The 13,518-nt window shown below is 35.6% G+C and overlaps 2 protein-coding genes across 4 annotated transcripts in view; one reads left to right on the forward strand and one right to left on the reverse strand.

The window, feature by feature from the left end:
* Nucleotides 1-8,952, forward strand: part of LOC100182549 — an 11,366-nt gene extending 2,414 nt beyond the window's left edge. Inside the window, exons 3-19 of one of the 3 annotated variants that reach the window (XM_026834143.1) lie at nt 1,082-1,131; nt 1,444-1,609; nt 2,793-2,935; nt 3,370-3,536; nt 4,156-4,297; nt 4,602-4,708; nt 5,277-5,399; nt 5,784-6,008; nt 6,128-6,226; nt 6,321-6,479; nt 6,775-6,886; nt 6,967-7,115; nt 7,582-7,652; nt 7,710-7,820; nt 7,874-7,971; nt 8,284-8,461; nt 8,556-8,952. In XM_026834143.1, the coding sequence (XP_026689944.1) occupies nt 1,082-1,131; nt 1,444-1,609; nt 2,793-2,935; nt 3,370-3,536; nt 4,156-4,297; nt 4,602-4,708; nt 5,277-5,399; nt 5,784-6,008; nt 6,128-6,226; nt 6,321-6,479; nt 6,775-6,886; nt 6,967-7,115; nt 7,582-7,652; nt 7,710-7,820; nt 7,874-7,971; nt 8,284-8,461; nt 8,556-8,681 (2,226 nt within the window). In that variant the 3' untranslated portion in view covers nt 8,682-8,952. The remainder of the gene's footprint in view (nt 1-1,081; nt 1,132-1,443; nt 1,610-2,792; nt 2,936-3,369; nt 3,537-4,155; nt 4,298-4,601; nt 4,709-5,276; nt 5,400-5,783; nt 6,009-6,127; nt 6,227-6,320; nt 6,480-6,774; nt 6,887-6,966; nt 7,116-7,581; nt 7,653-7,709; nt 7,821-7,873; nt 7,972-8,283; nt 8,462-8,555) is intronic. The other 2 variants (XM_026834146.1, XM_026834151.1) reach the window with 2 other exon arrangements.
* LOC100184917 (microfibrillar-associated protein 1-like) lies at nt 8,743-13,055 on the reverse strand. The gene is made up of 10 exons (XM_002128195.4): nt 12,835-13,055; nt 12,558-12,658; nt 12,046-12,200; nt 11,338-11,491; nt 10,890-11,104; nt 10,560-10,668; nt 10,064-10,236; nt 9,600-9,759; nt 9,309-9,398; nt 8,743-9,141 (listed from the first exon to the last, which is right to left on the reverse strand). The coding sequence occupies exons 1-10, from the start codon at nt 12,929-12,931 to the stop codon at nt 8,959-8,961; spliced, it is 1,437 nt and encodes a 478-aa protein (XP_002128231.1). The 5' UTR covers nt 12,932-13,055; the 3' UTR covers nt 8,743-8,958.
* Nucleotides 13,056-13,518: the final 463 nt, after the last annotated feature.

A 13,518-nucleotide genomic window follows, 5' to 3' on the forward strand; every position in this document is an offset into this window, starting at 1 on the left:
TTTATTTTAGATTTATTATTGATGAATTTGTTTTGCTTCGCAGATATGAAATGCAGCTACAGACTTCCATCGTCTACGTTATCCTCGCCCAAGCTTCCAACGCTTCCGGTTGGAGTTCCCCCCACTGTAGGAAAATATAGAAACCGTGCTCATATTATCCCAGTGCTTAATTTACCGGACCATGTTACCCCTGAGCGACTCTCCCCGTTACCGGCCAACAGTTTGTTACGGGAGCAATTCATCCGGCAAAAGAATAATCCGACTCCTGACTTTTCCGACGAAGAAATCCGAAAGGTTTGTTTATGTACACGCACCTTTTATAAGCACTATAAACAAGTGTCCACAAAGCGGTTATGGCATTATTTGAAAAGGACCCCCAGTAGTCTAATAATAATCTCCAATTTGATACTTTCCTTTACTGGTGTACAAGGCCGACCATATAGAAGGGCTGTGTTAAGCTAAGCGATCGACCCGCTTTGTGTTATGTTTTCCATTGTTTTATAAACAGTCGATTTAAAAATCATTATTGTTGGTGCCTTTGTGGCTGCACGCTGTCCAGACACCCCGGGTAACAATTATATCTTTAACTACATTCGAGTCACACTTGATGAAACAGTCAAACTGTTACGACATTTTTATATAGACTTAATTGGGCAAAAACAAACAGAACCTAAATCAAACCGTTCTTATAATAAAACTTATATATCCAAGACGGTAAATTAAGTCTTTTTTATTAATGTTGGAAGGTGTATTATGCCACGAACATCATGCCCTACACACATGTGTCAAGTGCTTGAAATAATTTCGACAAACAAACCAAATGGATGTTTCAAACTAAGTTAACACAGGGAATGAATGCTGTTTGCGTACAAGTTTTTCTCGATAATGAAAGGAACAGCGTGAAGCAATTGTAAACAACGGGTAGACTATTATGTTAACTTGCTCTGAATCTAAACGGGGCAGTTTTACAGAACGTTGTAAAATAAAAATAAATTAAACTCAAAATGCCCCGCTGTTTAATTGTTCAGCCAAATTCAAGTATAAATACTTCTCGAAATAACTTTTACTTTTTATATGACAGATTTGTGAGCAGTATTCGATCATGAGATTTTTGCAATCAAGGGAAGAAAGGTACAAGTTATTGTGCAAATATCTATTACTTGGTTTTGCTTTAGACGTTTATCACATTTACTGATATTAATAGTTCCGGTAAAAGTGTTTAAATGAGAAACATTCCAAAATTGACTGAAATATAGGCCTATGTCGTGTGTTTAATGATTTTTTAATACGGGCTATAAGTAAAATCTGTTTTGTCTGTTTCACATATAATCACTGCTTAAAACCGGTAATTTGCCAACTGGTATTACTTTTTGACTCATTCATAAAAGGTTACAGTTGAGAGCGAATCTATTACAACGTGTGTTTACCTTTGGCTGATTACAGGGCAGAGATAGACGTCACCCCAGTATCTCAAAATAGCGTAAAACTTCGAAAGTCTTTGCCTTCCCTCGCCCACACTTATCATCGGTCCCTTGCTGCCATACCGGAAGATAAGAAACAAAGAATAACATGGATTCCTCGTTTAAAAGCGTGGATTCCAACTCAACAGGTTTATTTTCTATCATACACTTTATTAGCATATATATAGGGTGGGGAAAGATGGGACATCTATTCATTCTATTTTCTCATCATCCGATTGGATAGTAAAAGTATTTTTCAAAGAAAAATAAAACCGTATCTTCCCGACTTCCTCATATCGTTGTTAATTGTTTGAAACAAAATCAGGATATTTGGATATTATGTGCTAAAGGTGTCCCATCTTTCCCCACCCTACTATACCGAGTGGAAATAACATTTTCAAATCACGCTATTACGAAATGTTACTGTTTTGCTTTTCAATTTTTATGACCAAAAAAAGACGAAATCTCGTAAATACGAAATGTACCAAAACAATTATAATGATGTCATACAGATAGAAATTCTATATGTCCCCCAGAAAAAAAATATTTGCAGCGTTTTTAGGCACGTATTTACGTTACAATTGAGACCATCAGTCAGAAACACAAACAATATATATTCTAGCTCTCAATTTTTACAAAGCAGCATTAGCGACTACTGGGTTCGAATCATAAACACGAAGCAACTTGCGAAGACAAACGCTCCCTAAAAGTTAAAGGATCGAACATGTATCATCATATACATTCATACAGAAGTCTATACTTTCGGTGTTTAATGCACGAGTTGTAACAAACTATAGCGGGCAGATACTGTTTGTGTTGCCTTAACTATACCATCAATCGTTGCTCATGGGCCATGATCTATTGGCTTATATCCAGTGTATACAATATAGGCACTTGAAACTGATACTCACAGGGTGCTGGTAGTGATTGCAATGTTAAGGCTATATATTATATATTATAATGACCATTGATTTAGGCGTATAAGCAATTTAGTTTCGCAGTTCAGACTATGCAGACAAATTTTTTGATCGATAAAGTCTATATAGTTGCTGATTATGTCACGGTAAATATATATGCTCTGGTTCTATGTTTTATTATGTGGGTTTGGCTGCGACAGCATGACACGTCATGACAGGCAGCCTATGGAATATATAGGCCAGAGTTGGCTTAGTAAACTAAGTTTGGTTTTACAACTATATTAACTAAATAATATAACGTCTATAATAGTGCGGGCTATATACACTAAACGTTTTTACTATGATTTAGTAATTCTAAAACTATCAATTGGAGTTACCAGAAAATATAGCAAAAAATACGTTTTGTATATTATAGCAGCGCCCGATTCAATACATTCAGCTAAGCGGCGGAGCAAATGTAACAGAGAAGTGTCACCCCATATGTTCTAAACATCACGATTTCTTTCATAATAACTTAAACTGGGAAATAATCAACGGCAAACCTTCGTTGTGTCCCAGGTATGTGATGGTTGCTATATTGTTTTAGGTTTAATTGAAAAACTATTCAATTAGTTGTATATACTCTGCGTATCAAATTTGTAATCGTTTTATTACAGTTTCATGCCCATTAATTGATTTGGCCTCAACTATCATCTTGGGTGTATATACGCACTTACGTATTACCCTTATAAATCAAAGTATATATGGTAGGGAAGATTTTCAATCTATTTTTCCTTTTTGCTAAGTAGTAAACAAAGAACATTCAAAGATTTATAAAAAACTGTATCCTTAAAACTCCATATGCCGTTAATGATTGTTTAATACACGATCAGGATATTTGGAGGTTATATGCTAAACGTGTCCCGTCTTACCCCACCTTACCATACAATAGTTCATGGCCATTCCTTAAACATCTGCGCACAAAATTTAGGAGCTATTATTGTTTCTTGCAGATATACAACACATCATCAGCGCAAGAATTCCAAGACGAAGCTTAAGCAAATCAAGAACGTCAATACCAAGAATCGAAAACCACTCACCGTGCCACGAGATCCATTTAAATCCCGTTTAGATCGTATTATAAAGCGGCCATGGGAAAAAGTTGTCAAGCCAAGGCAAGGTTGGATTTTGATTGAAATAATATAAATAATATATAAACATTTAAAAGTTGTTAAGTATGTATGCAAGATATACGCTCTGTATAGCGTTCTGGAGAGGTTGATATAATATGATATTAGTGGTTTGACCATTGTAGTAGTCGTTGGATTTTTCCGCTGTCACGATGATAAATATATACGTGATACGAGCAAACGGGGATACAATTATTTTCGTGTAACTTTAGTCGACCGACTAAACGTGAAAATACACCGACTGAATTATAACGAACGCGGTAACCCTGACGACACCGATCATTCACCAGTCGGTAGAAAAGAAAATGTTTAACCGTATTATTCGTATATAATATAGTAGTGTGGGGTAACATGGGACGCCTTAAGCACAAAATATCCAACTAACTTGATTGTGGGTTTAAACCATTACCAACGGTCTATGGTGGTCGTGAGAATATGGTTTTATAATTCTTTAAATGTTCTTCGTTTATAGCAAATAGGACAAGAAAATAGAATGTAAGTGTGTCCTATCTTCTCCCACCCTACCATAACAGCTTGCGCATAACATGAATTATGCGGGTGTCCTGTCGATTTGTATTATTAAATTTTAATTTACACTTTTGCTAAAAGATCCTTTGCCTCAACCCATCAAAGAACCAGTAACTTTAGTGTTACCGGATGACAATGAAGACAGAAGTAAATACCATTGGATGGTGGACAACTCTACTATGACTGAAGATACCTTATCTGATGTATTTAGTGTTAGCATCAGGTATGTTTGTAAAATGCTAATGATACAGTGTTTTACCGGCATATATAATATAATGTAGGTATACAGTATGGTGTATAAATTATATTTTATAGTACATATATGCGGTATACAGTATATACGTTATACACAGTTGCAACGAAAAGAGAGATTATTTAATTAAATAGTATTTCGTTACAAACGCTTCGAAAACGAAGTTTTTATTATCGATGCAATACTAAAGAAAATATATTAGGTTTATTAAACGCGATTGTAATACAGTAGATCACAGGACACACAATGTTTTTAACAATAATGTTTTGAACAGCATTCCTCTACCCATGGCATCTCGACCGTCAACACCATCATACACATCAGTATCAAGTCAAGCTGCTTTTCCAGTAAGGAGGACAGACGTCATCAAAGTCGATAAAGGTAAATCTGATCTCAAAATATCGATCGGACGAATTTGATCAGCTTGTTAATTTTCTTGACTAGATATTACAAGCACTATTATACCCACATACATTTGCTTCCGAATAATGTAATTTTTTATAAAAACCAAAGAAATTTTAATAACAGAAGTACCGCCATGTATACATCGTCAGCATAGGCTGCTAAAGATATTTGTATCAGGCATATATGGGCAGTGTAACGAACTAAAAAGTTTATGAAACTGTAATTATTTTGCATACATTAATTCAAATTCTATTTTTTCAATTAATGCTTTTTACGTCAACGTAAGCCACATTTGGTATGGTGGGGGAAGATGGGACATCTTTTTGTTCTATTTTCTCGTTTCATTTAGTAGTAAACAAAGAACAATCAAAGAAAATATAAAACCTTATCTTCACGATTCCCATAGACCGTTAGTATTTGTTTAAAGCACAATTGGAATTTTTGTACATTGTGTGCTAAAGTTGTCCCATCTTCCCCCACCCTACTATATATATATCCAACATTTATATGTCAGCAATTTAAATTATGCGCTTATACATTCCAGGTTGTGACGTAATGAGCTACACACCCAGTAGTTCTCGCACTCAAAGTGTAATAACAGAAGTCTCAACACACATAGACGTTTGTGAAGAAACTCCTGAAATTTCAACTACGCCTATTATACCCAGTAAGTTATGTCGGTTTTCAGCAGTTATATTCCAAAGTAGAGATATAGTACCGTGGTAAGACCGTTATAGCACCTAAATCCCACGTTTGCTGATCATTTTTTCGAATAATTAACAACGATTCTTTAGAGTTGTAAGGATGTAATTATTTAATTTTGTAAAGGTTATTTGTTAATAATTAAATGAGACGAGAAATAATAGTAAAAGCATGTCCCATCTTACCCCACTCTTCTGTACCTAATACATATCATTCGCGTATTTGACAAACTTTGACACCAAACTCTTCAATGGCTTACACATCATCCAGTTCATACTTTTCATACTTTTTTAGACAAATTAAAATACAACTAATGTAAAAAAAACATGAGCATGAAATATATTAACAGAAACCGACGAAGCGGAAGATGTTAGCATTCCGTGTAATGGACCACCTAAGCTGTTATTGCCCGAAGCTCCGACTAAAGTACAAACAGACACTGTTTTAAGTGACGTAGAATCTGAACCACCAAAAGTCTCAACGAAGAATGATATAGATAACACCAGCACGGTTTTTACAGTGACTGTCGAAGGCGACAACAATGCAGACGACGATATATCGACCGCATTTTCAGGTATATACAGTAAACCTGATTACAGATCTTTATTAACATTAAATGAATTATACGAAATGTCCTGATGAATAAGAAAATGTGTCAAATGAGAAGGCTATTATAAACTTTATTTATTTCAGGCTACACAAGTGATTCATACGTTGCAATAATTGGAAGCGATTCTGGAGAAAGTAGAAAGACGTCAGTAGGAAGTACTTCCACCATTAAGAAACAAAAAGGTGTAAACTTAACAAAACCAAAAATTAGTCGTCAGTTCAGAAATTTATATTAACTGGGATTTGCGAACTTTTATTAACCTTTAACTTTTTTAAGCAGTAAGGAAAAATGCAAAACCTCCGCCTTTGCGGATTCTTTCACCTGTCGTAGTTCCAACATCTGTTAATGATATTGGTATTTCAACTGACACCGAAAGCATTTCGACGACTGTTAAAGTAGACACACCTACTTCGATACCGCCTCCTGTTTTCAAAGGTATGGTCATCATTTAAAGGAAACTTTTGACATTCCGTATTTATGCCCAAACTTTTATGACATTCCTTTTTATGCCTAAACAGTGTGGAACGCACACTTTACTCATTTTTGCCGTGCTAATGGGAAAACCGATAAAACAGCGTGTGTCATGTTTTGCTTTAGTTTAATAGGTTTTTGTGGGCCAGCACTAAATAAGTATTTGTTTGTGAATATGGCCAAGTAAACCTTTTGAAATATAATACGAATTAATAAAATGATTATATAGACCCACATCTAATTATTATTTGTATTATAGGAAGGACTAGCAGTTGTACGTCGAATAGATCTCATCGTTCTGCTTTAAGTTTGAATACACCATCTCCTACGCCTTCGCAAAAAAGTGCAAGAAGGCGGGGACAAATTAAACGGTAAGCTTGATGATCTGCTGACTATTCTTCTCGTTTCGGATATAATCTATAAATATATACACATGGTGGATATTCTTCAGGGACATGGAGCTAACAGAGGAGCAGAAAAGAGCGAGAAAGGCGGAAGAACGGAGGAAACGAGCGAATGAACGCTACGAGAAGATGAAATCAAGTCGGGTCATTCCGCCTCCGCCAGCAAATGTCTCGCCAATGGATATCAACGACGCTGGTATATATATATGTTTGTTGGATGCACAGCATAAACTTGTTAATCACAAAATCCTTACTCAGATTTAATATATACAGTAGTATGGGGAAAGATGGGACACATATTAACTGTATTTTTTCGACCTGTTTATTAGTAAACAAAGAACATTTTAAGAAATATGAACCTATGTCCTCACGACTCACATAGATCGTTATTAATTGTTTAAAACACGATCAGGATGCTTGGATATTATGTGCTAAAGGTGTCCCACCTTCCCCTTCCCTACTATAGATATCGCCCTCGTGAAACAATTCTTTTTTTAACAAAATCCCGCGCGAATATAGAAAATAGACGGCAGAATATCGATTTGAGTCATGCAAAACTGCGAGCTGGCATTGCTAATTATATAATAAAGTAACGCGGTCACACACAAGTATTTAACAGCGAACAACTTTAACCACTATAAGAATTTAAATATTTTATACAGACGAGTTCCTTGCCAAGTTCTGTATAATCAACCCACAGAAAATGGAGAAGTATCAGCGCGCGTTTACAAGAGTAAGTCTGAGGTCAAACTGAGGTCGTCGTATTTAAAATGTATAACACGTCTAACAGGTAGACGCAGATAAGGACGGATATCTGACAATTGAAGAAGCGATGGAGGCTGCTAAAAGATCTGTGCCAACTGGTGCACTTGGAGAAACAGACTCCCAATATTTAACTATGGTGATTTGTCGAATATAGATGTTTTATGCTTATTAACCCTCTTTGGTTTTCAGTTACTCGACCTACTTAATCTGAACACGTATTGGATGAATGTGGATTTTCGAATATTTGCAATAATTGTTTCCTTGGCACAGAAGATTGCAGCACTCGAGTAGGTTTAACATAAATTTAAATGTTTGCAAAACGTTTGGGCCTTCCTTAAAAATACGAAAATTCGTTCGCTCTTTTAAGCAATACTATAATAGACTAAAAAGAGATCGACATGTACATTATCATAGGATTCATGAGTTTTTATGGTTTGGTCATTTTTCTGTCAAAAGTACCATCTAAACTTTCCGGGATTCCTGCACCGCTGTTAGATAATTCTACATGATAGCATCGTCTCACATTTTTACGAAGGGCCAAACCAAAACAATGTGACCGATTTTTAGACGAAAATTCTTACATCTGTTGCATATTTTAGTGATTACATGCGAGGTATTATCGACCGTTTTGACTTCAAATCCCTTGACACAAAAATGTGGAGAGCGCGCGAACTTTTTCGTCAGTTCATTGACAACGTTGAAAATGAAACTATGTCCATGGAATCGCTGTGGACAGAACTGAAAGCAGGCGGAGTCAGTTACCACCACGAAATGCAGGTAAGATTTAATTCCAAAACAACCATTCTGGGTTGTACTAGACCTTGATAACACATGACGCATAAAAAGTGTTTAAATTTGTTTGTTTTAAAAGGTGCGAAAGTCGCTGCAACATCTTAAGAGCTTGGACGTTCTGGATTTCCTTACTTACTTGCCTTTGTTCGCACTCACCCACACCCAGATCATCACAAACCCACTTTGTGACGAGAGAATTATCTAAGATTAAAATGCTGGATGGAAGAAACCTTGCCGAATACGGTGGTCGTGTAAGAAAAAAAGCGTTATGGTGACAGCGTTCGCCATTTGTATTTTTGTGTTCGGTAAAATATGTATAGCAAAAGAACACGGCGAAAAATTTTCGTAACCGTGTGGTTTTGCCGACTCATCAAATTACACGCATGTGCCTACGCAGCTTCTAGCCAAAATCGGGCGACAGCGCCGACTGTGAAAGCCTTACGATCGTTTTTTATTTCCATAGTTCCTGATAGAATGCAAGACTACGTCTTCCGTTTTTTTGAGCCGCTTGGTCGGTCAAATACTTGTTTCATACCAGCTGCCTTAGTGTTTTGAAACTTAGAAGATGCGGCAGACTCCTGAGTCCACGGGGAGTCAAAAATCGTGGTGTCCTGGTCGACCAAATGCGTGTACTTTGTACGCCCAGAGCGACCAAAGTTTTTAACCTGAAACACAAAGAGACAAGTACTTGTAGCGTCAATAAAGAAACAAACAACATACGTTTATTAATGAAAATCGTTAATCAGTTTAGCTTTAGCAGTTTATCACAATCAACCTACTACAGATCGCTAGTGGGCCAGGACCAAACAAAAAAGGCAACAGTCAAGTGTACCTGCATAACTTTTGGCAGAATAGTTTTATCAAAGTGATCTTCGAGTGTAGGTGCCGTGAAGTCCTTTGTGTACGTATCTTCTTGCTTGTCCTGTATTATGTCCTTGTTTAATATTTCAGTATTTTTGCAACGATACCCTTAGTGATACAATTAACCAGTGCCTTTTGATCTCTGTTTTACATTATCATGTAAAGAATAAGACAAATATAACCACCTGGGTTTTGTGATACAACATATTTGGGTTACCCACAAGATACCCTACAAAATTAAAGATTTAAATCAACAACTTACCATAAAGAAAGCACCACGGTGATAATACTTCTGCAAGAACTTGTATTTGCCTTTAGCAGTTTGGTTGGTAATCTGTCGTGGATTATTCCGTAATTCTGCTCTTCGTTCTTCCTCAGTGAGGTTGCGAAATCTTTCAATTTCTTCTTTCTCCTTTTGCATTCTAATAACGAAGAATAAAAGCAACGCAAATGAGTTAATTTGACATTATTTCATTTAATGAGAAATAGTAACAACAAACGCGAACCAGTTCTTCACATGATTTATAGGCAAACATTGTTTGTTACAGTATACAGGGATCACTAAATTGTTGGGTAATGGGCAATGGTACCACATGAAGTACTGTAGACTAGACTAGAGCATTACATATATAAAACCCAATATACTAATAATGCTTAGAAAAAGCTCACAATTTATATAAACTTTTACCGTATACTATCCAATAGAAACAAAGCAACAAAACTCACGAATCACGTTCGTCCCGATCTCTTTTGATTCTCTTCAGCTCCCTAAGCTTCCAGAGTTCATACTCTGCCTCATCATTACCATCATCTGAGTCCACCGCCTCAAGAGCAGCATCCAACTTCCCAAGAGCCATCTGTTCCATCTCATGTTGCTCTCTCGCCTCTTTTTCCACCATCTGCATTAAAAGAGTTTGTGAATGGTTTGTTGTCAAATGCATACAATTTACTAAATATATTTAAACTAACATTGATGTCAAATCTAAAAATGTAAGTAAGCTTACAGCTAAAGCACAGGAAGATCTTTTAAAACAATAACCTTGTAAAGAAATGAAACAAAATATTTTGTCATTTATAAAACCTTTGGCAGGTGGTAGGATAACATATAAGATATAACATACACATAGCATGTTTAGATTATATGTATATTATTATATTTATATATATATTATATATACATATATTTTTATATATTGCAAAAAAATAAAATAGTTAAATTCACCTTCAGTGTATATCGTCTTCTTTCTTCTGCAATCTTCTTTGCTTCTTCCTCCAACAACCTCTGTCTTTCTTCTTCTTTCTCTCTTTCTTGTATCGTTAGTCGATCTTTTCTACAAGAACAAATAGTCAGATCCACAATCTCACCAGTTAAAGTCGCAAGTTTTCAAGATACAAATCCTGAATTTTATATTATTTTCATTCATGCAAAATTTACTTGCTATTTCAAACCAGGACAAGAAAGAAGATATATTATACTAATTAGTAACCCATTTGGTGTACAACTTTAAAGGGGAGGAAATTCCATTAAGCTACAAACAAAATAAATTCTTACTTTCTAACAAACACTGGTTTTAATCTTGGACCATCTTCATCTGAATCAGAGTACTCGGACTCTTCGTCTGTTGTGAACTCCTCTTCCTCAATCTTTCCTTGGTCTTCATCATCTTCCTGATCTTTGGACTCCGTTGGCATCGCGAGTAATTCTTCATTTACATCACGTCGCGCTCTTGCTCTTTCCCTCAGACGAGCTCTTCTGTTTTCAATTTCCTGACAAGATGAGAGGATATTATTCATAAATTGTAAAAAATATACATGTGTGACAGCTTTTCACATGCTAGAAATAGTAACATAATACACACTAAATGTAAATTTTGATATAACATAAGTATATATATATAGAGAGAGAGAGAGGGAGAGAGAAGTAAGAAAAAACTTTGGACTACATCCTAGATTTCCTGTTGCTCTGTGCAATCCTAACTAAAATATATAAATATTCTTACATCTTCGTCAAGTTCTCCCTCATCACTGCTCTCTTCATCTTGTCCCATCTCTATCATGGTGGTTGGTGGTTTATCCTCCTCATTTTCCGATTGTTCATCAGATTCGGAAGCTTCAGCGATCACCTCGGGTTCGTGGATTCGTCTCCGCCTCAATCTGCCAATTGCAATGTTTATTTTGTTCAGTTTTTTTTTTACAATACATCAACATTAAGCGACCAAGTTTAGAATATTGGTTGACTTTGTGGTCAATGTGGAACCAGCTTGATGGTTGCATAATATGTATGTCAATATGCTATAATATTCCTATTAATATTTGTTTATCCTACAAATAAAAAGTAGTTAGTTAAAATCATGTTAACACATAGTTACAAGTTCCAACTAAAGATACTGTACTCTGTACATGTATCTGTGTTACACGTTATCATTGATTCATTGAAGTATTGTTATGTTATATTTATATTTACTATTCACTCATTGCGTTATGTATATCTTTTATATATAATGTTATATGCACTGCTGTTCTGTTGTATATAGCTATAACCTTAAGTATGAAATCAATTACTTGCTTATTGCATATTAATTGTTAACAAGATGCTTTTCAATGCAGTTAAAGGTTAGGTAGCTAAAATAATGCTGCATGTCTTATACATATTCAACAACATTATCTTTAATTTCTAACAATCTGTTTGATGAGAATCAAAACCTCACCTTTCCTCCACATCTTCCTTCTCCTTGTGCTGCATCAATCTGCGCAACCTCCGATCATCCACTTTCGTCATGTCCACTTCCTGCACCTCTTGATTATTCCGGATGCGAGAAATGACGTCCTTCTCCCCTTCACTATCGGACCCAGCTCTCCCAAACTAAACAACAGGTTAATTTGAAAACAAATTAAAACAAACAAAGCTACAGACCCCATGTTTTAATATGTTTAACAAAGCTATTTTTTTCAAATTTTGAAAATATGTTTAACAATGCTTTAATTTCCCAAAACAGATTTATAACTTTGAAAGCTGATTATCGGTATTTACCAAGCACCACTGAAGCAATAACCGTTCAGTTTGTAATAAAACACAAATCAATGGTGGCAGTGTTGAGCTTAGAATTATTTTCGTCGGTACAAAGCGAACGCTGTAACCACTATATAAGAGTGCATGTTTTCAGCTTAAATTTGCTCGATGTAAATTAAGACGTATGGATGCANCAAGGAGAATGATTACTTTTTCATCCTCTTCATCTTCCTCCTCTTCATCATCTGCCCAATCTGGTCGTTTCCCTGCAACGTATCTCTTCACGTGGACTTTTTCCATGGATATTTCACCTGTTAAAAATTTTAAAATACAAAAAAGCATTGATGGTTTGATAGCTATGTAAAACAAATTTCACAACTGGTTATTAGGTTTTTTGATTAATGCAATGTATTCCTTTCATCGATTGGTTATCCTTATCACAATACTAAAAAAGTATATAAATCTTCAGGTTTAATTATAAAAGCACCTTTTCTGTTTTTAACAGGCACGGCACCAGCAGTAAACATGATGGGTTGAGGTTTGGAGGTTTCCTCCAACATATGCTCTTGCCCAAGAGTGAACATTTTGCTTTCTTGAGTAAACCTTCTACAAAAATAGATGCAGAACAAACTACAGTTGCCTTCTTATCCCAATGGTTTAATTTCTGTATACCTAATGACCGTTTGTCTGTAATGTAGAATTCGCTTTATATTGTAAAACGTATCTTAAACAGTAGCCTACATATCAACAAAACCTTACTTTGCAAACTGAACTAACGCTAACAAAATCTATGCGACTCCAGCAGTTTACAAGATCTCAATGATCACATGAAACAGAAGATGGCGTGTCAGAGCACTAAAACTTTATAAAGGACTATTTTCTAAATTTACCCAACACCCATTTAATTAGACAAGGAAATCATGTTTTAACCATAGAGAACTAATCTCTATGTTTTAACATCCAAGCGAAATGTGACGAGCGTAAACCAAAGGAAATACCAGCATCTCAAAATATTGCATCAATATGACGTCACTATTGTCTTTATGACTATGCGGTTCTTTCCCTCTGATGGTCGAGTTGTTTTTCCCGTCTCGTCGCTTCGATGATTCGCCTTTTTCCCCCGATAGTAAAACTCCCAATTGTAAATCGCAAACTAATATGTAACGTAAAG

This window comes from Ciona intestinalis, chromosome 1 (genome assembly GCF_000224145.3).
Source record: "Ciona intestinalis chromosome 1, KH, whole genome shotgun sequence".
In the NCBI taxonomy this organism is placed as follows: Eukaryota; Metazoa; Chordata; class Ascidiacea; order Phlebobranchia; family Cionidae; genus Ciona; species Ciona intestinalis.

Coding starts and splice junctions, on each gene's coding strand:
- LOC100184917 (XM_002128195.4), bottom strand. CDS start 12,931: ATGTTCACTCTTGGGCAAGAGCATATGTTGGAGGAAACCTCCAAACCT. Junction 12,659..12,834: donor GCCTGTTAAAAACAGAAAAG/GTGCTTTTATAA, acceptor AATTTTTAACAG/GTGAAATATCCATGGAAAAA. Junction 10,237..10,559: donor GAAGACGATATACACTGAAG/GTGAATTTAACT, acceptor CTTTTAATGCAG/ATGGTGGAAAAAGAGGCGAG.